Raw genomic sequence first — 27,717 nt, 5'->3', positions numbered from 1 at the left:
TGCTCCTACCCGATTCGTTTATATACTTGAAAAAAAATAATCAAAACGGTTTCTGCAACATCAAACTGTCGTCTTTACCTTTCACTGGTTTTGTAAGAAAATGTAATGTTGTTCAAAAGTCATATTTGACTTTTAGAATGCTGCTTGTTATACACGACTAGAGACGGGAAAGCAATGGTTGATAGCATGAACAAAGATACATGCAGTTGGGGCATGATGACACCCAACAATTAAGTCACGAAGAGTCACTACCACATACAATCAGTTCTGACATTTCAATCCATACAGCAGCATTCCAGCAGGATATTTCAACAGAATTCTCCACAGACTTCCGCTACAGACCTGACATTTACATGCCGTATTTTCATACGAATTTTAAAAAGAACGCTTTACATCAACATAGCAGCTTTCAGGCATCGTGGAAACACAACAGTGTCATGCTCGATCAACCTATCTACAACTACATCAATTATACAGGAAGAAAACAGTATGGTGTACGATTGTAATTAACTGTTTGCTATAAAAGTGTATATGAACCCCGAACGGGCTAGAATATTGGAAAGCATAAGAGGAAATGTTCATCGTCATCACTCGTGGTTAGTGAGAATGTAACTCGTGCTTGCCTTCTTTATATAGCCCTCCAAATACCACATCCGACAGTCACACCTGGACCGTCCATCGACACACGAGAACTGCACGATGGTCTTCAGACTTCTGATTTGTCTGGTGGTTGTGACGGCAGCTCTAGGGGAGACTGTGCAGTTGAGGAAAATCTCATCGATATTCCTGCCTCACAGCTACCAAAATGGTCCACAATACTCGCTGTCTGAAGTTGCTGTAGAACAACTTACGTATGATTGGGAAAACAGAATTCTTTACACAGTTGGTGAGTTGACATCAAGATATTAGAATATGCGTTTCTCATGGTGGTATCCACTCAACGTTTTTGTCTTTTGCCTTATATTACCATTGAAATATGTTTTAGGGAATAACTGGTTAAAACGATTTTTGTCGTTCTTTGAACTGAATTGTTTTAATTGATTTCAGGTAAACAAAGATTTATCTTGCGATGATTCTTATAGAATTTCTGCATACACACAGCGTTCATAAGTCATGTAGGTAGTACGTGTATTAGTTTCGAAATGACAAATAAATGCTCTATCGTAACACTGCATTTTCTGGTCCATCGATGACTTGATTATATGGTGTGTTGGTGATGTTGGTACAGTATTATGCTGAGAGGGGCCAAGCACATATTACTTTTTCCATCCAGAGTAGCCTAGAAGTGGTAGATCGTCACGCTGAACGTCTTCCATCGGTTTGGCTAAACTGTGTGGAGCCCTCCGTGATATTGCAGGAATATGCAAAAGCGACGTAAAATCATATTCACTCACTTACTTTTGTGATTGGTAGGCGTTTTCTGTAGGGTTGAACATGCAAACACCCGGTGTCATTGCTCAGTTTCAGTTCTCCATTCATATTGCAGTCATAGCTATTTCTCTTTAGAGTCACAGGAATTTCTAGGGATAAACAGTTTATTCACTTACACGAACGACTTATCAAATGCAGGAGATCTGTCTCAAACCATCGTGCAACGTGAGAAGAGTTTCTTTGTATCATTTGCAGTATTATTGTTAGATCTTTGTTGACAGTGACGAAACCAATACCAAATCGATCCCTGAAATGTCCATGTGTAAAATAGTAGTACCCGTGGTGTAGTTAGAATCACAATACCTTCCCAACCACAACAGCTGAGGATGTTTAAGTCATACACATATTCTTTGCAAGGTCAAGGAGTATCAGATGTCCAAAGCGGAACTGGTGTCAGCTGAAAGCAGAGATCACATTCTCTGATATATGCCAAATGTTTGACGTTTCCTGTGAATATTTCAAACTTGTATTGCCTGATAACTGGATATCAGTGTTTATCTAACAGAGTCATCGTTTAGTTATGCAACTTTGGAGGTACTTATATGGATAGGCTCTTCCAAAACAAAGACCAAAAACCACCATGTTGCACAAAATTATTTAAACAGGATAACACCGTTAAATGTTGTTTTGTAGAGGAGTAGGTGGTGTTTTGAATATTTCCGCTTCAAAGGCATGTGTCTAATGTCCACTCCATGTGTTTATGACAGTTGTAAAATTTGGACTCGCAGTCAGATTTTGTAGGTACTGAATCGCCAAAGCTCCTCCGTAGCATTTGTCATGAAACATGTTGTGTTTGGATGAACAGTATCACTGCAACAGGTCGTTAAGCACGAAAGCACGACAATCTCGCGAACGGATTATATGACGCACGTGTATCTTTGGGGTATGAGAACGCACACAAACCTTTGCTACAGGCACACAGGGCGGACATTAGACAGGTCCACAAGTGGGAAACCTCGTGTCATCACCCCCAACCAGAATCACTACTTACGTGTCTTGCACTTTAGAATTCGTTCCCTACTTGTGATGTCGTCAACAGCGACTGGACTTGACAAACAGCAGCACGACGACTTGGACAATATTGTAACCTCGCCTACAGACTCATGGTCTTCAACAACGACGTCAACGTCTTCGACAGCCTCGCTTCGCTGGTCGCAAAACAGACAGTGATTGAGAGTTATGTGAGTGAGTGAGTGAGTTTGATTTACGCCGCTTTTAGCAATATTCCAGCAATATCACGGCGTGTGACACCAGAAAATGTTCCTCACACATTGTACCCATGTGGGGAATCGAATCCGGGTCTTCGGCGTGACGAGCGAACGCTTTAACCACTAGGCTACCCCACTGCCCCATGAAAGTTATGTTCTCAGATGAAAGTAGGTTCCAGATGTTCAGGAATGATGGCAGGTCTCGTGTCTGCAGACGTTGTGGAGAACGTGTACAGCGTTGCTGTGCACAGGAAATGGAACCGCTTGGTGGCAGTGGTGTCATGGTTTGGGGCAGCATATGTGACGATCTTCGTGTTGTGGATGGTAGTAGCACTGCTGTACGATACATTGATCAAGTTCTGCGTCCGTTTGTGCTACCATTCCTAACTCAACGCCGTAACCGGGTCATATTCCAGCAGGAGAACGCCCGTCCTCGTACAGCACCTATTGTCCTGGATTTTCTGCAGAGATACAACGCCAATGTGCTTTTTTGGCCCTCCAGGTCATCTGATATGCTCCCAACTGAACACATGTGGGACTATTTGGATCGTCAGATTCTTGCGAAAGCCGTTGTTCCTGGAAAGCGACGTCAGCGTGTCCAAGTTCTTTACGAGGAATGGCGAAGGAACTCTGGCCAAGATAGACGACGGTTGACGTTCTGAGCACATGAAAGAGCTAGGACCTGCATTGAAGACCACGGTAGACATGTCAGATACCAACCACGTGTGTTGTTGTGTATACATCTGTGATCAAATACCGGACACTTCATCCTACATTTAGACAGCGATTCAAAGGTCTTGTTACTCCAATGAAATCACTGAGCATGTGTTGCCAATATATATATTCACTCTCTTTTTCACACAATGTTTTGTGATATCGATGTTATGGTATCGTTTCTTTTGTCCGTTAGTTTATAACCCATCATCACTCTTTGGAAGTCACTCAGGAACATATTCTTATGATATAGTCGAAATGTCACAATGTTTTCTACTGTTGGTATATTTTTCTTATTGTGTTACTGTTCTTACTTTCTGTATATAAACTGAGACATGATCACCTTAACACGACACGTGGGAATGTGGGAATTATCTTATTTAGAGTATTTTTTATCAGACCGAACCAAAGCCCTATCGTGACTAAAATCATCACTTTATCGGATATTTCACTCATGCTCGGTGTATGATTATCTAAAGGTTAGCGTAGGTCATGTTATGACATCAATATCCAGTTGCCCTGGATTAGTTTATAAAGCACTTTAGGACTTGACAATGTAGTATAAGCGTTGATAGCAGTAGTAACAAAGAGAGAGTGAGAGAGAGAGAGAGAGAGAGAAAGAGAGAGAGAGATAGCGCCTGCGGGTGTGTCTGTGTGTGTGTCTGTCTGTCTGTGTGTATGTGTGTGGTGGTGGGGAGTCGAAGCATTTTGCAGTATCTCCTGTGGTGGGTTCGAATCCCATATCATATGCAACCATAACGTCTAAAAAATGCTAAGGTTAACTGATTCTAAGACTGACACACTGCAATTACAATCAGGTCTCATCAAGATCTGGGGTTCAGAGACATAATAATGACGCCAGGTGTTATCGAAACGGTTAGCGTATCCTGTAGAAGCGTCCGTTACAAACACATGCAGCGGAAAGTCAATTGCTGGCAGGATCAAAATCGATGAAGCACGAATCATCATGAATCCTGGGGGAATGTCTTCCAAGCATCTACTACAAATCTTTGTGAACGGTTTACTGTGACCTTCGATACTGTAACCATACACTGTCACACTCTTTGAAGCATTTTAGAAAGAGTAATCTCCTTCATACCTCAAATGTAAAGTAGAAACACCCAGGCTGCAGCTGCATGACTAATGCTTGACCTACAAGGAATGTTTATTATTGTGCGTTGAAGTCATTCCTCAAAGTTTCGTCTTGTGGTGAGAGTTTTGTGTCTGATCTAAACATGAAACGGGTGAGACGGTCTCACTTTTCTCCCATATGCCTGGCAGTTTGACAGAAGGAATCTGGCTACATGGGTGTTAAACGATACCAGATTATCGATACATTACAAGTGGTAGTTTATGGCCAGGTTCCCAGCTTTTTAATTTGTCAATCAAAGAAGAAATTCCAAATTGTGTGGGAATAAAGAACAAGAGCAGAGTTGATCTCCTTGGTGATACCTACTTTGTGACTAAATGGTCTAACACAGATAACAGATGATTTTTAAATGACGAGATAGTTTTATTGAAACAATTATTTGGTTATGTTAAAATGACTGTTGCATGTGATATAAAGAGCGCAGAAAACCGCAAGATAAATTGTCTGTTTATGCTGAATCTTGGCGGATACACTTACATATTTTGTTCGGAAACAGTTTAGACCTAGAAGGCTGAGTAAACATCTCAAACTTAAATAAAAATGAAGTGATTATGTCTTCTAACGTATAACTCCTTGTTGCTAGGCGACACGGTCGTGCACGTTATCGACGTGTCTAATCCAGAGCACATGATTATCCTGGCTTATACGGAATATCCGGGTATGGAGTTTACGGACGTGGAGTTCTGCGGGGGTTACATCTTCACGGCCATGGACAATAGAACAGACAGAGCCAATGGCAAGATGATTGTCTTCAGATACAACCCCACCACAAAACGGATCAATGAAGTTCGGCAAGTTCAAGGTACGAATTCACTCTCAATCTCGCTCTAAACCACTCACTCACTCAATCATCCACCAACCTACCCACTCACTCACTCACTCACTCACTCACTCACACACTCACTCACTCACTCACTCACTCACCCACCCACCCACCCACTCACTCACTCACTCACACACTCACTCACACTCACACTCACACTCACTCACTCACTCACTCACTCACTCACTCACTCACTCACTCACTCACTCTGTCCACAGTGGGCGCTATTCCCGACATGGTCAAGCCGACGAAGGACTGTAAAAAGATTATCGTGGCCGTGGAGGGCGAGGCGTACGAGTACCCCCCAAACCACATCATTGACCCCCCGGGACTCGTCGTCATCGTCAACTTCCCCCTGGGAGTCGGCTTCAACCCGATGGTGTCCACGCTGGATTTTGAAAGATTCAATGAAAGGTATTAATTACTCATGACATGGATACTCTTACAAAAAAGAAAATTATGGGTGTATTTTCAAAGAAAGATAACAGGGTAACTCGCGTAATTCTGAATCAGCTTTAACAGTATAGAAGATGAAATGTCACTTGGCATGTGTGTTTCATAAAACGTTCGATCTCCATTGTGACTCTTTCCAGCTGATGGTTGCTTCCAATCTAATCCTAACTCTAACCCTGCCCATAACCCTAACCCTGACCCGGGCTAACCCTAACCCTTGATAGTGTCACCCTAACCCTGACCCGGGCTAACTCTAACCCTTGATAGTGTCACCCTAACCCTAACCTCGACTAACCCTAACCCTTGATAGTGTCACCCTAACCCTGACCCGAGCTAACCCTAACCCTTGATAGTGTCACCCTAACCCTGACCCAAGCTAACACTAACCCTTGATAGTGTCACCCTAACCCTGACCCGGGCTAACCCTAACCCTTGATAGTGTCACCCTAACCCTGACCCGGGCTAACCCTAACCCTTGATAGTGTCACCCTAACCCTGACCTCGACTAACCCTAACCCTTGATAGTGTCACCCTAACCCTGACCCGGGCTAACCCTAACCCTTGATAGTGTCACCCTAACCCTGACCCGGGCTAACCCTAACCCTTGATAGTGTCACCCTAACCCTGACCCGGGCTAACCCTGACCCGGGGTAACCCTAACCCTTGATAGTGTCACCCTAACCCTGACCCAGGCTAACCCTAACCCTTGATAGTGTCACCCTAACCCTGACCTTGGCTAACCCTAACCCTTGATAGTGTCACCCTAACCCTGACCTCGACTAACCCTAACCCTTGATAGTGTCACCCTAACCCTGACCCAGGCAAACCCTAACCCTTGATAACCCTTGTCGTAAGATTGCGATGAACAGTGTCGGATAGTCAGACTCGTTGATTTGGTTGACACATAACATCGTATCCCAGTTGCGTAGATTAATTTCAGACCGACGCTATATTGCTGGAATAGTGCTAAGTACTAAACTCACTCACTCGCTGATGCTGCTTTAAAGGGTCACAGATTTTGATATGTCATCACGACCTGTGCACACACACACATCACAACGAGTAGGTTGTTACCCATGTTGTCAACCACATGGTCTCTCGTTAACCGGAATGTGCATCGTGAAGTACTAAGCCTTGAGATAACATGTTCACGTCTGGGTTCGCAGAGTGCCATTCCTGGAAGAGTCCGGCGTCCGGCACGTGTACAGGGAGAACAACAACCCCTTCTCCAACGACGTGGAACCAGAATATATCGCCATCAACGCTGACGACACGAAGGCATACATAATGTTGCAGGTATGGGAGGTTTCAGCGTCCCTGGTATCACTTAAACATCATTCCCAATGCCTCAGTACACTTGACACCGAGGTGTCCTGTGGAATGGGACAAAATGATAAAAAAGATCACAGCAGGATTGATCCCACAGACGCAGTTACTGGTGTTAAAGCCACGGGGGCGGAGTGGGTGAGATGGCTGGGTTTGTAAGCTGGCGATTAGGTGCCTGAGTCTGAGGATGTGTGTTCGAATCCCAACTGGGACTAAACCCAACAAAAGCAGTAGAATCTGCACTTTACTGAGAAAGTGTAATCTAAAATATGGCATATGCTGCATTGCAACATTTTCCAAAGGGCATTGTGTATTCATATCTGTAATTCAGTCTAAGATTCTGTTGGGGAAACGGTGATCAGTGACAAGACAGACGGAAAGGTTCGGTTCCACACGATACAGCCAATCATATTTCTCGCAGCATCGTCACATCAACCCACCCTCATGCTGCCGACATTCTGGCATGTCACAATTCGCTCACTTTAATTATAAATATATTTCCGGTAACGATGAAACTATTGTTGACAGGAGAACAATGCTGTGGCGACAGTTGACCTCGAGTCTGAGACAATCTTGCAGGTGTACGGACTTGGATACAAGAACTGGAGCTCATTAAAACTGGATCCAAGTGATCGGGACGGCGGTAAGATTACTGCACACTGTCAATGTAAATCATTAGTCCAGGGACAGCATTTTGCCTCAGTACAAAGGTATTCCTTCGAATCAAGCTTTTCTCAAGGGATACTAGCAGACATGGAATGTGGCTTGAAGATTTGAAAGACAGTGCTCTTCATTGCAATGTTGAGAGAAACGATGGTACATGTATTTTTCCTGGACGCCCTCTGTTCGTTAAGCTATAAGAACATTCCTCCAGTGCAGTTTGATATAGATCGAAAATTCACCGTTGAACAATTTCGTATACGTGGCAATGGTTGGCGCAGTATCATAGCTTGCGACAGTCGATAGTCCTCTTTCTTCAAATCAAAGGATCCATACTTAAATGTAGACCATATCGTGTTGTGCGAATAGCTTGGTATATGGTGTCTGACTGAAATATATATCTGAAATTTAACATCTTTAAACCAGAACATTTTGTCTCAGATATATCCCAGAATTATCGAATCACCGACACGGCAATAGGTAACCTCACTGCAGTAGGTCAGAGTCATTTCGAAAGAAGATCGTCTCAACACAATAGTTGTCTAGATCTATTTTTACGGAAAGTAGAGCTTGAGTACTGTTTCTGCAAATGTCACTCATTATACCATCGCTTACTCGGTGGTTCCAAATTACTTTTCAACTCGCTGTGGGCATGCACAGAGCGTGTAAAAATGTCCACTTGCCAATGTTTTTCAATAATTGATGTCCTCTTTTGGTTGCAGCTGCATGAAAATCTCTTGTTTTTTAGTGTGTGTTTTTTTTTAATTGTGAGAAGGGGGTGCGCTGGAAGGACGGTGGCGTGGAGATGTGCTCATGCAAAAGCTTGTTCACATAAATTTACCTTTATTCATCTCATTCCGGTCTTTGTGTCATAAATGGACTGAGATAGCTTGTCATTTACGTCGTTTTGCCACGTTAAACAAAAGTCGCTTTATTTCCTATTTTCACCAGGTGCCAATATGAACTCCTATACTGTCTACGGTATGTACCAACCGGACTCCTTCGTGCACTTCCGGTTCAAGGGAGGTAACTACCTAGTGATGGCGAACGAGGGAGACGCCAAGGTGTACGACTATGGCGCGTATCAGTGGTCCGAGGAAGCTCGTGGCTCCAAAATTGCATCTCAAGGTCAGACATTCGCGTTCTCACTGTAAACTTTATTTCAGTTGTTAACTTTAGATGAAAAATTATTCAAATTCACTTACAGTTGTATCCAAAATTATGATTCTCAGCATTTCTTTGATAAACATCAGTAACGTATGGTTTTACGATGTTCCAGACTGTGCGATTCCTGTCGCTGACATCACTAACCTGTTCTCATGTGGTTCCTCACGATAGCTCATTGGTTGAACATGGTTTCCAGTGATAATACATTGACTTAACATGGTCCCCCGCGATAGCACATAGTTTTACCATTGTTTTCAGCGTTAGCACATTGTTTCCCAGTGACAGCACATTCTTTTACCATTGTTCCAAGTGGCAGCACATTGTTTTACCCTTATTCGTAGTGATAGCACATTGTTTTAGCATTGTTCCCAGTGTTAATATATTGTTTTCCCGTTGTTCCCAATGATAGCACATTATTTTAGCATCGTTCCCAAGGATAGCACATTGTTTCACCATTGTTCTCAGTGTGAACGGATTACCCAACATTCTCAGTGAATACACATTGTTTCACTATTTTTTGCAGCGATAGCACATTGTTTTAGCATTGTTCCCATTGTCAGGACATTGTTTTACCATTATTCCCAGTGATAGCACATTGTTTCACTATTGTTCCCATTGTCAGGACATTGTTTTACCATTATTCCCAGTGATAGCACATTGTTTCACTATTGTTCCCATTGTCAGGACATTGTTTTACCATTATTCCCAGTGATAGCACATTGTTTCACTATCGTTCCCATTGTCAGGACATTGTTTTACCATTATTTCCAGTGATAGCACATTGTTTTACCATGACTACTGCGATGGCACATTGTTTATGATTGTTCCCTGTGATAGCACATGACTATGGTTCCTTATGTTAGCGCAGTGTGGTACGTTTCCATGAAATCCCACACAATCGCCACTCGTCATCATCAACAAACATCTAAGTGCTAAGAATGACGTAGGGAATCCATCGTTACCAGATATGTACATGTGAAGCATCGCGTTTCAGATCTCTATAACATAGACTTCACAACCCTACAACAACTTGCGGACAACAGTAAACTAGGTGAGTTCCACAATGCCAGTCAAATTATAATATGCCCAAAATCCCATACAAGACATATCCACTAAAATCACAAATATTAAGTGATAGGGTAAGGGCATGCTCGGTGAGACCATAATCATAATCATTAATTCATAATCATAATAAGCTGATTTGGTTTTCTTTTACCCGAATTGCAATTGCACACCCAAACCATCTTTGCGTACATACGTACTTCGACCTCATAAGAAAAATTGCTTGGCGTGTACACAATGCAATCATTTACAGGGCGACTTAAATTCGGCGTATCACCGTCTGAAAGGGACAGTGGGGGTTTCTTAAAGGCGATGTTCACTTACGGTGGAAGAGGCTGGTCTATCAGAAGGGCGGAAGACATGTCTCTCATCTACGACAGCGGCAACGACGTCGCTGATAGAACTCTCCAACATCACTATGACCTGTTTAATTGCGAACTGGATGACGAGAACGATAGACCGTACAACAGTTTCGACATGAGATCTGATAACAAGGTAACTCGTGCTGCTGTGGGCGTAATTCCAAGCCTGTGTGCGTGTTAGTTGTTTGTCATCGCTGTCAGGAATATTCCAACTATACGATGTCGGTCAGTAAATACTGGACCAGAGAAACCAGTGACTGACATCATGACCGTCTATTGAAAAGGAACGACAAGGAATGGAGCATACATCCCGGCAGTCGCCGTTCAATACAGGGTCAGGGGCACGTTTGTGACAAACTAGAGGGGAAACTTCATTCTTTAGAACATAGCGCAGTTTTATTAAACATGGAACAGATAGATTCAGGAATGTAGGTGTCCACTGACATAAGAATAGGACCGTCTTATTTATGATATCATAGTGTAATGTATTGGTAAGACGTAGGCAAGAAGCAGGGAACTTCCTTGTCATCAACTATTACTTTTCTTTTTCTTGAGCTTGCCTTGCTTATCTAACGGACTTTCGGGTCGTATTTGCAAAATGTACAGAGCTAAATGTGGTCAAGACGTATCGGTGTATTGATGACCTGATCTTGTTCAAAACTGATGAAATAGTCAAGTCCCTTCCTCTGATTTAGGGGCGGTGGGGTCACCTAGTGGTTAAGGCGCTCGCTTGTCACGCTGAAGACCCGGGTGCTATTCCCCACATTGGCACAATATGTGAAGCCCATTTCAGGTGATTTTGTTGGAATATTTTGTTTTGCTAAGTGCGGCGTAAAACCAAACTCACTCAGCTATCCATGCTTGTCATATGAAACATCTAACGGGATCGGGTGGTCAAGCTCACTGACATCATGTCCCAGTTGCGTAGATCGATGCTCATGATAAATTGTCTGGTCCAGATTTGATTATTTACAGACTCTTTCGATAGCAATGTAAGTCTATACGTGGAGCACTGATCCCAGGTGTCAAACCTCTTGAGGCAGAATTGAGCATGATCTGGAATATTGCAGAGTGCGGCGTAAAAGTAAACTCACTCACTACAGGGCCTCCGGGAGGTTTCATGATAGATATAGGGATGTCATTTACATCTGTGAGACATCCCATAGCAATGATATCAGAGGGTATAATGCATTAACGGTTTACTGACTGTTTTACTGTTGCACGTGTCTGTTATCTGGTATTCGATGGTGTGCCCCAAACCACCTATTTCAGTAAGTCCTCTTAACGTCAGAACCTAATATAAAATATCAGAAATACTTGCTGGAACGATTCAAACATTAGGTTCTGTCAAGGGTCTCCGTGTCCAGTAAACATTACCAGAAGCGACTCTCTAGACTTGCGTTTTACTCTCTCCCCCCCAGGGTGTGGAGACGGAGGATGTGACAGTGGGGGAGGTGGATGGCTACACGCTCTTCTTCGTTGCCAACGAGAGACCTGGAACCATTGTAACATACTCTGTCAAAGATGACCTGAGTCATCCAAAGTTCCAGCACATCTATCACGGCATCCCCGAGACTCGGGGAAGAACCTGGCAACAGATGTACGATGATTGGGATCTCACGGAGATCGACTGTGAAGATAACAAGTAAGTTATCAGGAGATAATAGTCCTCAGTAGATTAAACCCGTACACGACTCGAAGGAGGCATAGAAGACAACGGTACCAGCATCAGTATCGAGGCGTCACGTATGAAATAGAAGAAGCTGTTGTCCATGATGTCTGACTATAATGAAAGGCTGGTGAAAGTGGAAGCGGTGTTCCTATCTCTGACTGCACAGTCAGTGTACGGTACATGGCGACCTGTGGTAGTATTCTGACTCTTTACAAAAATGCTTTGGTATTCAAATTCTTAAAAAGTGGTCCCTGTTTTCAGAGGACAAAATCAATTATAAATATATATATAATGTAAATAACAATATGAAAAATCATATCCAATGTATCTATCACAGATGAAATCCAGTGCCGTCAAATATCCGCCTCTTTTACGTAAATTGTCCCATCTGTTTGTGTTGTGTTGAGTGTCCTTTCTCATCCCATAAATGCAGAATATACTAAATTATGTTTCCTACAGATCATATTAATCGGATTTGTTAGTATGTGTAGAATACTCTGGCAACTCACACACACTGATTTATTCTGTTTCCAGGTTTGTCCCGGCGTCCGAGAGTCCAACGGGAAAACCCATCCTATTTGCCGGTGGTTCAGTATCAGGAACAGTGTCTATATTGGAAGTGGAACTCACCGTCTAACATACCTTAGGTTTCGTAATGTCGTCTTACATGACCAATGTTTTGGAAATGTTTACCTCTTTCGCGAACACCCGGTGTCATCACTGATTTTCAGTGATTCATTCATTCATTCATTTCCAAAGCTTTTTCCCCTTTACAATAAACGAAGTTTATTTCTGAGGATAGTGAGGACTAGGTCTACGTTTAAAGTGACTTTACCATAGTTCTAAAGCAATTTGTTGCGCATATAAAACATGATAGATGCATGAAAGAAGCTGTATTGAAACATCAGCATATCAACAAGATCGTCCCGTCTCCCTTTTGCTGGTAAAATGCTGTGTTACGTCAGACACTCAGTGAAGACGACCCTCTGTCAGTCACGTCTGTGTCCGCGGCAATGATGCTCTGGCAATGATGCTGCGCTGTCAGTAACTGCCCTCTGTAAGATCTGTAAGCCCTGCTTCTTTCAGCCTCGAGTCGCCTGACCACCGTCTGTCGCCTAACCAAACTCCCTATGGTATATCTGATAACCTCAGTATCCGGTACCGATTCCGGTGATGCAAAACGGGCCAGATGAAATCACGTGCTAAGGACTTGTGTCACTGTTGAGTTTTGCGTTGACTTAGTCTGAACGAGACTCTTGGACAATTGTTTGATTTAATGATGAACAACCTGTCTCTTAAATAAATGGACATCAGTCGTACACTGTGCGTTTCCCTCATTTTTAGACCGGTTTTCCAAGAACACAGTGTGCAGTAGGAGCGCTATACCACCAGATCTGTCACACTGAAACATGCTCTGTTATATCACTGGCGAAAAGAGGCACTTCAGCAGCCAGAATAATGATGTACTTCACTAATCTGACTTCTTCCCCAGACATTTGAGGTGAACTGTTGACTTGTACTTATACATGAGTGAGTTCCGTTTAACTCCGTTACACAATATTCCAGTAATATCACGGCAGGGAACACCAAAATGGACTTTTTATTTGTTCGTGAACTACTGTTGGTATTATTTATATACCTGATAGTGATGTATTGCCAGGTACTCGTGGTGTGGTCGGAACCATCGATTCTACAAGTTAATATGTCACCTCTACCATACATAAGCAATGTGATATTTACTGCAGCAATAATGCAGTGAGTTCAGAATCAGAGTCCCAGAACGTACACTTAAATGACACCACTTATAGGAGCAATGTTTTACGGTGTAGTAATTACCATGACAAAAGTTTTGTGAGTCGCCTGTAAATCAGCAAAATAGAACACATACATGTATATAACGTTCAACAATATACTGCATAACTAATATACAAGGTTACAAGTTTACAGATTCCCAATACAATACAACTGAGTTACAAATCTAAAATATTGGGCCACAAATCTAAAATGTTACCTCACCATTTCTTCATATCCCCGGTAAAGCAGATGCACTGACTGAAATTTGTTAACAGCTGTTGTAAGTTCAATGTAGACGAGTGGAAGGTCTCTTGAGTGGTAAAGGATAGCGTTAGCAGACAAATGAACGTCCATTCAAAGAGGCAGTCCATCACCTCATCAGCCATGCCTAATGTACATATGATGCAGTTCTGGAGAATCAAAAACAAAAACAACACAATCGTTTAGAAATTTTCACAGCTCCCACAGTATTCGCTGAAGCAAACCAACAACAAACGTGAGGTAACTCCCGAGGTCACGCTTATCATGTGAAATTACACAGCCCAAGATGCCAGTTCAAATTCAAACTCAGCACTTTAAACTTTTGTGACCCATAATATCTAAACGTTAATCGGTTCGTCAGAATGAACAATAACACATCCTCACAACAAAACTACACAAAATAGTGAACGTTTGGAGGTTGCCTTCACACTTTACCTGAACTGGATTCAATTCCCACATGACCAGTTTCCGTTGCTGCGATATTGCTGGAATGTTGCTAATATCAACGAAACACCATACTCACTCACTCGAGGTCTACCTTGAATATGAGATTTGATAAACCATTGCCAGTAACACAACAAAATGGAAGAGAATATTCTATCAACACTATTTAATTCGGACATCCCTTACACATAATTTCTGGACAACTTTGCCTTAACGGATTGTGGAATATGTTTCTGCAATAAACTAATTTTTTCTCGATGATTTATAAATGATAAATTCTCTGGGATGCATTTATATTACATTTTAAACATACTTTTGAAGATTTATAATTATCAGTTAAGCAGTGTTTTATTTTTTCATTAAACAAACTTCAAGTCTGCGTGTTGCTCTTTCACGTGGAGCAGAAAAATAATTAGCTTGATCATACGAGTATTATCGTTATGTATAAAATATAAACAATAGAGTCTTTTTCAAATTCATAAACAAATATGTCAAAAGCAAAATACATCTGTGCAAAATATGTACTATTTACAAAAGGTACTACTTTGACTTATTGATTGTCCATTTGGTGGACAATGCAGGCTCTGGTCAATGTGTTACGATTAAATTAAGGCCAATGTACATTTTTATATTATTTTGCATCGCCTTTAAATCCAGATCGTTAACTTAGACCATTCAGACCGCAAGTATCTGATTGTACTTGTTCAGTAGAAAACTTACAAATGTTTCACCGACTAAACCTTATCAAGAAGAATAGGTGTAAGGTTGCTCCATTTGAGAGCCAACATTGAATTATCAGTAATACCACTCGTGCTTTCTGACAGTGTAACTCGTGATACTTTCGTCCATATATAGGCTTACACGCATCAAACCAAACCATCCTGTCCAGAACGTCATAAGCAAGACATCGAGAGATGTCCACGATGCTGAAACTGTTCATTTGTCTGGTCATTGGAACGGCAGTTGAGAGTGATGTTGACGTACGATTACGGCGGCGATCGACGATATATCTGCCGTACACCTACCAGAATGGGGCAAAGTATGATCTCTCTGAAGTGTCTGTGGAGCAGGTGTCATATGATTCTGAGAACAAGATTCTTTACACAGTTGGTGAGTATGGTACATGTGAATGCTGATGGGAAATTTGGATTATTGCCGTTTAAGTTTAATGTTTAAGTCGACAGAGTACATAACTGATGGCACAGACAACATAAATGACATTTACAGAAGGTCGTTTCTATGAGAAGACACAGACTGTAAGCATTTGTTTAACATCGTGATGATGGCAATTGCAAGTACATGGCTATAGTTTTGCGACTGTGTCTGTGTGTGTCTCTCTGTGTGTGTCGTAAGATATAATGGATACATTTCCCAGACACACTAAACAGATACCATTTATGTCAGAGCAATAACAGGTACCGTTTTTAAACATTCGTTATTTTTTCGGAACTCTATCACAATATCTTGGTGTACAAAATGTTCATGAGCGTTCTTTAAATATAGTCTGTAGAACGGCACCCAATACTTACTATCTTCAAAAAACCCATTACTTACTATCTTCACAAAATCAAATTTGGAGGGTTAAGGGGAAAATACTGTGAAAATTATATGACTTCATCACTAGAAATAAGAGATGATTCCAGGTGTCCTGTCCAAACGGTATATTTATAATGTGAGTTGTTTGTTGTTTAAACGTTGTGAGTGAGTGAGTGAGTGAGTTTAGTTTTACGCCGCATTGGGTTGCAAGCTTGGGTTGCTGAAGGTCTGTTCTACCCCTGATCTTCACAGGTCGTGAATTTGTTAGGTCAGTTTAATAATATAATAATATAAAATGTACCCTTTCTCTTGTTTAGACAGAAATGATTAAAACGCGAAAGCGGGTGTTTCCATAATTATGGCAAATATTTTGAAAACATTAATTAGTCAGTTTGCATGCACTGTATATACTGTATACACGTATTTTCAGGCTGCATAAACTGGGCGGTCTGTGGCGTTTGTTGACCTCATCACCATTGTTAAAATATATTTAAAACGAGATTAAACACCAAAACATATTTCGTTACATTACTTGTGTTTCGAAAAAAGAAAAAAAAATGCAAAACGTGTCGGTTATTGTCTGCAACCGGACAGTTGGAATGCAAAACAGTTATCATAATCTGTTTGGCTCATTCCAAGATTAGAATTTAGAAAAGATTTACTAAACACACTCAATAAATTTCAGTGCCAGGGAATACTCTTTCTAAAACAAACGTTTTCATGTTTACATACACAGACCCAAGTTGCAAATCTTTGTCCTTGATGGCACTATCGTAATCTTGCCAGTATCAGGAAAAACACTCGTGATTTAGAAGGTTATGGTCTGTGTGCCAGTAGAGTTGTGTACTTTTTGACCTCTTAGTCTTGAAGTGAATAGAGTGATTAGGTTTAGTTTTACGCCGCACTCAGCAACATTCCACCTATATGGCACCGGTCTGGAAATAATCGAGTCTCGATCAGATCAACAGCACGAGCAGAGATCTACACAATTGGGAACCGATGACATGCGTGAACCAAGTCAGCGAGTCTGACCATCCGATCCCTTCAGTCGCTTCTTACGTGGAATGAACAGAGAAAAATATACCCGACTCAAACAGTGAATACGTGGATGGGCGAGTGAGAGACTGATACGATGTGTCAGTGAGTGAGTAGGGTTTTACACCAGTTTTACCAATAATCTAGACATTCCACGATATGTGACACCTGGCTTTGTTTCACACATCGCAGGGAACCCTGACCTTAGGTGCAACAAACCAAACTTTTAACCTCATCCATTTAGCTTACACTTGTGAGAGCTTTAACCTATCATGAGCATGATAAGAACAGATCAGTGATTATAGTGTCCTTTGCCTTATCAAATACAACAGACGAAAAGCAGTTTTAATCATGTCAATAACTTTATTCTTTTATTTCCTTGTTGTTGCTAGGAGACACGGTCGTTCACGTTATCGACGTGTCTGACCCGGACAATATGAAGGTCGCCGCCTATTTGGAATATCCGGGTATGGAATTTACGGACGTGGAGTACTGTGGGGGTCACTTCTTCACGTCCATGGACAACAGAACAGACAGGGCCAATGGCAAGATGATAGTCTTCAGATACAACCCCACCACAAAACAGATCAATGAAGTTCTTCAAGTTAAAGGTCAGAGAAACATTAATGAGATGGAACGCTCAATAATCAGGAATTAGTTTTGTCATTTATCATCCAGTGTGTGTATGTACTTACAACAGACATGCGTAACGTTACCGATGACTATTTGTATGTTCCCATGTACAGGGTTTTCCTCTGCGGGGCTCTGTAGAAAGTGGTTTTTGTTATGGTCTTACAAATATACTACCGACAAGAAATAAGGGAACTAATGAAATAATAGCGAATTTGAAACCGCTTTAAATATCCACTAAATCAATTTTAAGCGTCAAGTTCAATATCTGGTGTGTCCACCATGTTGGGCAACACATTCACGGCACCTTGATGGCATGCTGTTAATCAATTTCCGGATGGTTGCCCGTGGTATTGCCCGCCATTCCTCTTGGAGAGCTGCACCAAGCTGGGCCAGGTTGGCGGGTACTGGGTCCCTGGCGTACACCCGTCGACCAAGAACATCCCAGAGATGTTCAATTGGGGACAGGTCTGGGGACTTAGAGGGCCAGTCCAATGTCTGGATACCTTCTTGTCGGAGATAAGCGGACAGAATTCGGGCCCGATTTGGTCTGGCATTATCATCTTAGAATACAAAATTTCGGCCGATAACTCTAGCCAATGGAGCCACAACAGGACGCAATATTTGGTCAACGTATCGCTGACCAGTCATGGCTCCGTTAATGATGACCAAATCTGATCGTCTGTCATGTGTAATCCCACCCCACACCATGACACTAACACCTCCATATCGATCATGGTCAAGAATTGCTGCTCTGGCATATCGCTCCCCGTTCCGACGCCAACAACGTTTTCTGCCATCTGTGAATCGTAGGCAAAACCTTGACTCATCAGAGAACATGGTGTAACGCCAGTGGCGCATAGCCCGTCCCTGATGCTGCCTAGCCCATGCTAATCTTTGGCGCTTATGGCGAGCTGAAAGGGTGACACCCTTAAAAGGCCGTCTTGCTTTTAGACGAGCTTGATAGAGTCGGTTTTTAACGATTGAGGTTGAAATGCGTCTTCCAGTGAGTGTGCGGAATTCTCTATTGATGGCAGGAGCCGATTTAAACCTATCACGTTGAGCAATTAACGTAATGAGACGATCCTGTCGTGGTGTCGTTGATTTTGGTCTAACACGCCCAGGTCTCGTAGCAACCCCACCCGTTTGACGGTACTTATCCCACAGACGTGAAATTACACTTTTTGATTTACCCATCTGCCGGGCAACTTCACATAATGATCCCCCCCCCCCTCTATCATCCCCCCCCCCCCCTCTATCATCCCCCCCCCCCCCCCCCCCCCCCCTATCATCCCCACAATTCTCCATTTTGTTGCTTCACCGAGATACTGCCTCGGAGGCATTTCTGTCAGTAAGTGTCAATCTCTATTGCATTAGTGATTGCGACTTCTGTATGCACGTGTATTGGATGTTGCGTTTGGGAGATACGCCACGATAACGGAAACTGTCACAGTCAAAGTCATCTACATTCAATTTCTTGGTTCCCTTATTTTCTGTCGGTAGTATATAACTGTGATAAAAGGCTTGTGAGTCCCCTTTAAACGAACAAAATGAAACAAAAAAGAATGCATAATATTCAACAATACTGAATAAAAGTACAATGAATGAGTGTACGTATTTATGATACAATACGGTTATGTCTATAATATTCGCTAACTGTTCAAAGTCACCGAAGTCTTTATCCTTGTGGATATACAATGTGGATAGATATTGTTGACAGCTGTTGAAACTTCAGTGTAGGCGAGCCCTCTTGAGTGGTCAGTCTTGAAACGTCTCTGAACTAAAACGTATAAAGATCATGGTGCAATGACGACGACGAAGTCTTAAATATACCACAACAGTAGCAAAGTGTCGTTGCTGGCGTAGCTCGTCAAGGACATCATGGTGATTTAAAATTGGCTTTAGAATTTGATGAGTAATGACAATTTGAGGATTCTAGACTATTCATGTCAGTACATAGTACTAACGGTATATAGCCTTCGGGTCAAATTTACTTCAGACAAAGCGTCTCAAATAAGTCGTTATGAGACAGGTTCTCTTAGGTACCTCACTCACTCAGATTGTGGTTCTCTGTCCACAGTGGGCGCTATTCCAGACATGGTCAAGCCGACGAAGGATTGTAAAAAGATCGTCGTGGCCGTGGAGGGCGAGGCATACGAGTACCCCCCAAACCACATAACTGACCCCCCTGGACTCGTCGTCATCGTCAACTTCCCCTGGGGAGTCGGGGCCAACATGATTATATCCACGCTGGACTTTGAACGATTTAACAACAGGTATACACTCATGTATGTATGTATGTATGTATGTATGTATGTATGTATGTATGTATGTATGTATGTATGTATGTATGTATGTATGTATGTATGTATGTATGTATGTATGTAAGGATTTATTTATTTATTTATTTATTTATTTATTTATTTATTTATTTATTTATTTATTTATTTATTTATTTATTTATTTATTTATTTATTTATTTATTTATTTGAATGTGTACGGTATGAAACGACTCTCCGACACAGTTCAGGCCAGCATCGTGAACCATGACGAGCACCCTGCTACACATTCACAGGCCGGGTAATGCATGTTTTGGTTCGCAGAGTACCATTCATGGAAGGGTCCGGCGTGCGACACGCGCACCGAACGAACAACAACCCCTTCTCCAACGACGTAGAACCCGAATACATCGCCATCAACGCTGACGACACCACGGCGTACATAATGCTACAGGTGAGGTGTTACGCTAGAGAGTTTACATCACTGACAACACTGTACGGTTCATTGAATAGCTTTGCCCTGTAATCTGGCTGAACAAGGTACAAACATACTGGAAATATGGATGCATTACAATAATTAATGAAAATATTTCTCTCAGGCCATGCCTACCACTTTAAATCTGAGGAATGTTTTAAGAGTATTTAACACTTTATATGATAACGTTGCCCATCCAATCATATTGTATGCACTGTAATCCGGGTTATACAGAATATAGATGCTTAATGCATGTAAGATAGACCCTGTCGAGACCCAGAGGAATGGCGGTTAGTTCTGTCCGAAAACCCACGTTCCTATCCGTATCTGCAAACTACCTGGTTCTCAAAATGTTAAGACTCAAATTAATGGGTAAGACTGGACATTACTGCCACGACTGGGTTTCGTCCTCTATTAGTGTAAGTAAACACCTAAGACCATCGTTTGGCGTTTCAGACCTGAACATCCTGTCAGGTTCTGTGCTGCGCTAACCACAATTCACTTACGTAAATTATATTTCCGCTAAGGATGTAAATATTGTTGACAGGAGAACAATGCTGTGGCGACAGTTGACCTCGAGACTCAGACAATATCCGAGGTGTATGGGCTGGGATACAAGAACTGGACCTCATTAATTCTGGACCCAAGTGATAAGGACGGTGGTAAGCGTTCATACATCATTAACACAGACATCATAGAGGGGAAACAGGGCGGTTTCCAACTGACAAAAAAACAACTTGGAATACAGAAAGTTGTCAATGTTGTCATTATTACATTTAACCCACACGCTACCTGGGGCGGTGGGGTAGCCTAATGGTTAAAGCGTTCGCTCGTCACGCCGAAGACCCGGGTTCGAATCCCGACATGGGTACAATGTGTGAAGCCCATTTTCTGGTGTCCCCCGCCGTGATATTCCTGGAATATTGCTAAAAGCGGCGTAAAACTAAACTCACCCACACGCTACCTTCACTATTGTTGCCACGGTGGCATTAAACCCACATTCTCTCCTGCTACAGGTGCCCACATGAAAGGCTACCATGTCTATGGCATGTACCAGCCGGACACCTTCGTGCACTTCCGGTTCAAAGGCGGCAACTATCTTGCGCTCGCCAACGAGGGAGACTCAAAGGATTATTCGTTTGGCGACTACAGATGGACGGAGGAGTCCCGTGGATCGGATATACCACCACACGGTACGCAGTAATGCAGACTGAATATCTTCCTGTGGTAGCACATTATGGATACAAGTTATGCATTTGATTCACTGGTTTCAAGCTTCTTTCGTCAATGGAAAATTAATTCCGCTAATGGCATTCCTATATTTTGTTTAACAGTATATATAATTTCATCCAACGCCATGACGTGAAAGGCGAGCATTCGGTTGTATTTGAATGGAAAAGAGGAACAGATGACCACGGACTCGTGGCTCTGGTATCCATGTTTGTGACATTACCCATGTGCCATTCAAAAATAAGTAAAGATGTTCAATTTACAAGACTGATAGAAGATTGCAAATGATGAAACCAAGGAGGAAACTGATGAGGAAGAGAAATGGATAATGTGACAATTTATTTAATTCTTTTGGAAATATTTCATCCGCAGGGATGTATTAACTTTTTGCTCATATGCATTGGCATTGGCTAGTGGTAAACTAGCAAAATGGAATATTTTTTAATGGTTTATTTAACGTTTCTGTTGAAGATGTGTGGAGGAATATCGACTTCACAACTAAGGCTCAGCTGGGGGACAATACTGTGCTGGGTGAGTGAATATTAAACTCAGCTGTCTTTGGTCATGAGTGAGTGAGTGAGTGAGTGAGTTTAGTTTTACTCAGCAATATTGCAGCTATATGGCGGTCATGATATGATTAACTGCTCGGGACAGAATTTTTAGGTGATTTATTCACAACAGGGAGAATGAATACAACATTACACGAATGAAGAGTCCTTTTTCAAACAATTGCTCCAATGCAACATGTTATCATGGGATTACGCTTTCTTAGTCGTCCCACCCGCGATTCGAAGCCGGACTCACGAAACAATGCTAAACACTGTACTTCATTGAGGAGGTGCTATCCCAATATAACGTATGTTGCATTCTAAAATGCATTGTGTGTTCATATTTTCTGTCATGGTGTCTGTGACAATGAAGTTAAACGCCATTAAACCACTATCTTTCAAATTTCAGTCACAGACTCGTTGTACATTTCAACTGATAACAAATATCCAACTATACTTGGTCCTCCGATATGTATGGTGGTCAGTTCGGGTAGATATGACAAGTGAACCATTTAATCCCTTGCTAAACCTTCACCTGTGAGGATCTGGGTTAGAACTGTCTTCAGTTGTCTTAAGCGGCTACTAACAGTATCAGGTGGTCAGACTCGCTGACATGGTTGACACATGTCATCGTATCCCAGTTGGGTAGATCGATACTCGTGATGTTGATCACTGGATTGTTTGGTCCACACTCGATGTGTTACAGACATCCGCCATATAAGTGGGATATTGCTGGGCGCAGCGTTAAACAAAAAAACAACACCAAAACTAATTATAAACCCCAACTGTCTACGAAAAAAGTGAGGTTCAAATGTACAGATGACTGTTGTATTGCACAGGACGCCTCAAATTTGGTGTTAGTCCAGCGGAAAAAGACAGTCAGGGATTCTTGAAGGAGATGTATGTGTTTGGAGGAAGAGGCTGGTCCATCAGACGAGCTGAAGATATGTCTCTCATATACGACAGCGGCAACGACGTCGCAGAAAGAACACTGAAAACAGAACGTGACCTCTTTAATTGTGAAATCGATGATGTAAATAATCGACCTGTCGATGATTTTGACACTAGATCTGATGACAAGGTAGGTTGTCCTTAAAACTCACACGTTCGTGACTTTTCAATTATGCTATGATGTAGAATTGAAACCTGTATATTTTGTGTGGCCGTTCAAACTGTATCGTAGGCCGTCTATCTTCGCTCAAGTGTTTGAATTGTGCATCAACACTACAGCAAGGAACACCGGAAATGGGTTTTACACACTGGACACCTGTGCCGTAATTACCTTAAACGGGCTTACTGCACGATCCGCTGATTATGATTGGATGAGTCTGATTAGGACTCAAAAGGGAAATGCCCAAGCAACTCTTTTTCTGAAAGTATGTTCAAATCTGTGTGACATTCACTCACAGGTAGGGTAGGATGATGGCCAAAGCTGAGAACCTGGTTTGATTCCTGATGTGGGTACAAAGTGTCAAGCCCATTTCTGGTGTCCGATATTTCTGGAGCTTTGCTAAATGCGGCGTAAACCCATACTCACTCACCCCTCTTTATAACTATCCACTACTTTACCCCCAGGGCCCGGAGACGGAGTCGGTTGCAGTAGGGGAGGTAGACGGCTACACGCTCTTCTTCGCCGCCAACGAGAGACCTGGCACCATCTTCACGTACTCTGTCAAGGATGACCTCAGTCATCCAAAGTTCCAGCACATCTATCACGGCATCCCCGAGACTCGGGGAAGAACCTGGAAACAGATGTATGATGACCGCGATCTCACAGAGATCGACTGCGAGGACATGAAGTAAGTTCCCAACCTGTACGAGCAGCACGTCGGAATAATCTCTGCCACCCTAGTCGACTGAAAAAAGAATACAGTGATCATGTCATCTGACCTATCTTACTTTATACCATGCAGCTTGAGCATGGATCTATAGAATGGTTTGCTGGAGCCAGTCTCAAACTCTTACGGGGCGTTGTGGTATGGGTGGTGTGTTGCTAGTTGTGGCTTAAAACACATTACTCAAGATAATGGGGTTTAGTTAAGTGATGGATGATAACGATTGTTGATGTTTCATATGCTCAACAATTCACTTAGTCTATATAATGAAGACGTTCAGTGCCACTATGTGACATTATGTTGGTAGTTGGTGGACTGTGGGGTAGCCTAGTGGTTAAAGCGTCTGCTTGTCACGCCGAAGATCCAGATTCGATTCCCCACGTGAGTGCAATGTGGCGTCCCCCGCCGTAATATTGCTGGAATATTGCTAAAAGCGACGTAAACCATACTCACTCACTCACTCACTCACTATGTTGGCAATCCTTTCGAAAAGTTTACATAATCAGCCGCTTACCCGAGGCGTGCGTGCATGTATGTACTGCACGTGCATGTGTTTGTGAGTGTGACTCACTCAGTCCCACTCCACCCACCAACTCACTCACTTGGGTTTCTTCTGTTCCAGGTTTGTCCATGCATCTCAGAGTCCCACAGGCAAACCCATCCTATTTGTCGGGGGCTCCGTGTCAGGAACAGTGTCCATTTTGGACGTGGAAGTTCACGAGTAACTTGTCAGCCGTTAGTTCATGTTTGACTAAGCTTGAGTGCGCTTTAATGCTAGTTGTAAATATGTACATATATATCTTTGAGATACCTTTGAGAACGTGTAAACGATTCCATGGTTTAGAGTAAAGTCATGGTTTAAATAATTGTTTCGTTTACCTTACCTCACTCACTACTTCGCTCACTAACTGATGTATATGTAGTCATGACTACCAGAAACATCCTCCATCCTTAGTGGTTGCCTCCGATACTCTGATACAGATGCCTGGAGCCCATGTTCGCTCAATGTTCACATTTTATCAAAACATAGAAACACAAGAAAATATATCGTGTTTGTTTTCATGTAATTGAAAATTGAAAGAAATTTGGATAAATTTGGTTATGTGTGTTTACGCAAGTAATTGATCCCTGCAACAGTTTTTACTTGGTGTTAACTGTTAGCCAGTATTTGTACATTTGAACGATGCAACATTATTTTTATTCAATGAACCACTTTATAGCGAAAGACCTGATTCCAAGGCATGTTATTCATTCGGTGGTCATTAATTGCAATCTTTTACTGACAAGTAGGATGGAGGCATCCCCTTCATCACTCCTCTCCTCTATGTCTCCTGTCTTCTTGTACATGATAATTTATAAAATTGTTTACGAAAGAATTAAGACCTAGTGTCTCGAATGTGTACAACACTTATTGCCGGTGAATGTCAGTTACATTGTCTCTCAACATGCTTAGGAGGACCACCCATCCCCACCCACCCCTTATTCTCAGTAGTGTGTGCACCCCCACCCCAAACCACCCCTTCTCATAAGGCTGTGTCCGGTTAAGACGCCCACTTAAAGGGAACGAAGGAGATTTTACGACCGCTTTAGTGGTCGTGTACCTCTTTTTTCTTTGAAGAAATGAAATTTCTTAGTGTAATTTGTTGTACGTCTTGGAAGTTCTGTGGGGGTATATGGTATATATGGAAGTATATAGAGTGAATCTTGGATATGTTCATGTTGGATGTTTGTGTGCTTGTGCGTTCGCGCGTACGTGTGTGTGTGTGTGTGTGTGTGTGTGTGTCCGTGTGTCTGTGTCTGTGTACTTACCGTACCTTGTATACAGATACAATGTAGATGCTATACATAAGTTGTAACATATGTATTTCCTCGCGATGTGTTAGATTAAAACCAGTGAAAACTATTTAAAACTGTGTTGCGTTGTTCACTTAGATCTTCATGAAACAACCTGTCAATCAAACTACCTTAGTGATTGACAGGACTTGCGTCACAGACAAACACGTAGTCCATGATCCCCTCGGCATTACTGAGGGGTATCTCATTACACAGAAACGTATCTCCCTCACAGAAGGATACAAAACATTTCAGTTTTAAATTTCACAGATACATATGGATAGAGAAAATGTCTTCTTCACAGTATTAGAAACCTTTGTATAGAATGCATGAAGTCCACACAAGGAACACACGTAACCTGTAAAAGTATAGATTGTTAATATCTGCTGTATTTCACAACCAGCATATGGATACCGTTGTCTCGTAACCGTTCTCCATCCCCTGATCTCATTGTTGAAACTGGCCGTTATACAAACATCAATCGAGATGAAAGAATTTGCAAACTATGTAGCTTAGAACTGATTGAGGATGAATACCACTTTTCACTTGTTTGTCCATTATCCTTATCACGTTGAGAAAAATATATCCCAGCATATTATTATAACTACCCAAACTCCACTAAATCTTCGCTTTTGCTAACACACCCAAATGTAAGTACTGAAGGATTTACTAGTGTTTGATATATTGTGCCTTTTCTTGCAGGAATATTTGGATAAATAAAACACACCAAATAATTACACAGGGATAAATATATGAATGTATATGTCCCATGAAGGTTTACTTTGTATTGATACTGTACTGTACTGTACTGTACTGTACTGTACTCACGTGGCCTTGTGGGTACTGAAACAGAGAACCAAGAGCTAGCAAGCAAAAGAAACGGCAGATTGGATTTTTTGCCGAAAAACGACTTGAATATTGAGAAGTGTTTTGACTTACAAGTAAACTTACTACTAAACTTTTAACTGTGTTTTCACAACATGAATGCCTTGATGAAGTTGAAAAAGGGAAACCGTGTTACAGTTTGTCAACAATGGCTCGTGTCGTGCGTGTCTTGACTTAGTGCATTGTGTGCCCTACGGGGACAGATTTTCTCAGAAGCCGTCATCGATAGGGCAACTTTGGTGTGTATTTTTAGGACGCGAATGCGTTGATGGAGTTTTAAAAAGGAACCAAATAGGAACAGAACACTATCACAGGGGATATCGATGACCGTGTCTTCATGTTGACCATGTCACGTTCTCACGGCAAAACTGACAACTCTCACTCCAAACTGGGTTCATATGACAAATATCATTCAAACTACGAAGAAATACTGATGTTGTTTAATTATAAAACTTTATGTTAAGAAGGGATGTGCACATTTTGACCCTTAAAATGTCACTAATAGGTCTACAGACGTCGCTTTCGGTGACACTTCTCCGCAGAGAATCTGCAAGTAAACGTTGACTTCAAAGGAGCTTCAAGACACAGTCCTTCGGACTCGGCATCTAAGGGTATATATCTCTCCTAGGGTTGTAAGTTCTCGTGTCTTTGAGAGGATTAGCAAAAGAAATTTAAACAATCGTGTTTTTGAGATGAACCTCGAATCAGAATACTTTATAGTACAATACATCATAATGTATTACAATAATACGTCATAATGTATTACAACAATACGTCATAATGTATTACAACAATACGTCATAATGTATTACAGCAATACGTCATAATGTATAACGACAATACGTCATAATGTATTACAACAATACGTCATAATGTATTACGACAATACGTCATAATGTTTTAT

At 41.9% G+C, this 27,717-nt stretch overlaps 2 protein-coding genes across 2 annotated transcripts; both read left to right on the top strand.

The window, feature by feature from the left end:
• Nucleotides 1-666: 666 nt before the first annotated feature.
• Nucleotides 667-13,347, top strand: LOC137258388 (mesenchyme-specific cell surface glycoprotein-like). The gene is made up of 10 exons (XM_067796051.1): nucleotides 667-886; nucleotides 5,087-5,305; nucleotides 5,545-5,740; nucleotides 6,946-7,075; nucleotides 7,634-7,748; nucleotides 8,717-8,893; nucleotides 9,927-9,983; nucleotides 10,248-10,489; nucleotides 11,778-12,001; nucleotides 12,563-13,347. Exons 1-10 carry the CDS (start codon nucleotides 700-702, stop codon nucleotides 12,663-12,665), a joined length of 1,650 nt encoding a protein of 549 aa, XP_067652152.1. The 5' UTR covers nucleotides 667-699; the 3' UTR covers nucleotides 12,666-13,347.
• Nucleotides 13,348-15,450: 2,103 nt separating this feature from the next.
• On the top strand, nucleotides 15,451-26,005 carry LOC137257655 (mesenchyme-specific cell surface glycoprotein-like). Its single transcript, XM_067795014.1, has 10 exons — nucleotides 15,451-15,637; nucleotides 17,491-17,709; nucleotides 19,809-20,004; nucleotides 20,332-20,461; nucleotides 21,030-21,144; nucleotides 21,499-21,675; nucleotides 22,184-22,243; nucleotides 23,100-23,341; nucleotides 23,836-24,059; nucleotides 24,718-26,005. Exons 1-10 carry the CDS (start codon nucleotides 15,451-15,453, stop codon nucleotides 24,818-24,820), a joined length of 1,653 nt encoding a protein of 550 aa, XP_067651115.1. The 3' UTR covers nucleotides 24,821-26,005.
• The last annotated feature ends 1,712 nt before the right edge of the window (nucleotides 26,006-27,717 follow it).

Source organism: Haliotis asinina, chromosome 12 (assembly GCF_037392515.1).
Source record: "Haliotis asinina isolate JCU_RB_2024 chromosome 12, JCU_Hal_asi_v2, whole genome shotgun sequence".
In the NCBI taxonomy this organism is placed as follows: Eukaryota; Metazoa; Mollusca; class Gastropoda; order Lepetellida; family Haliotidae; genus Haliotis; species Haliotis asinina.
This window is presented reverse-complemented; position numbering and strand designations above follow the sequence as displayed.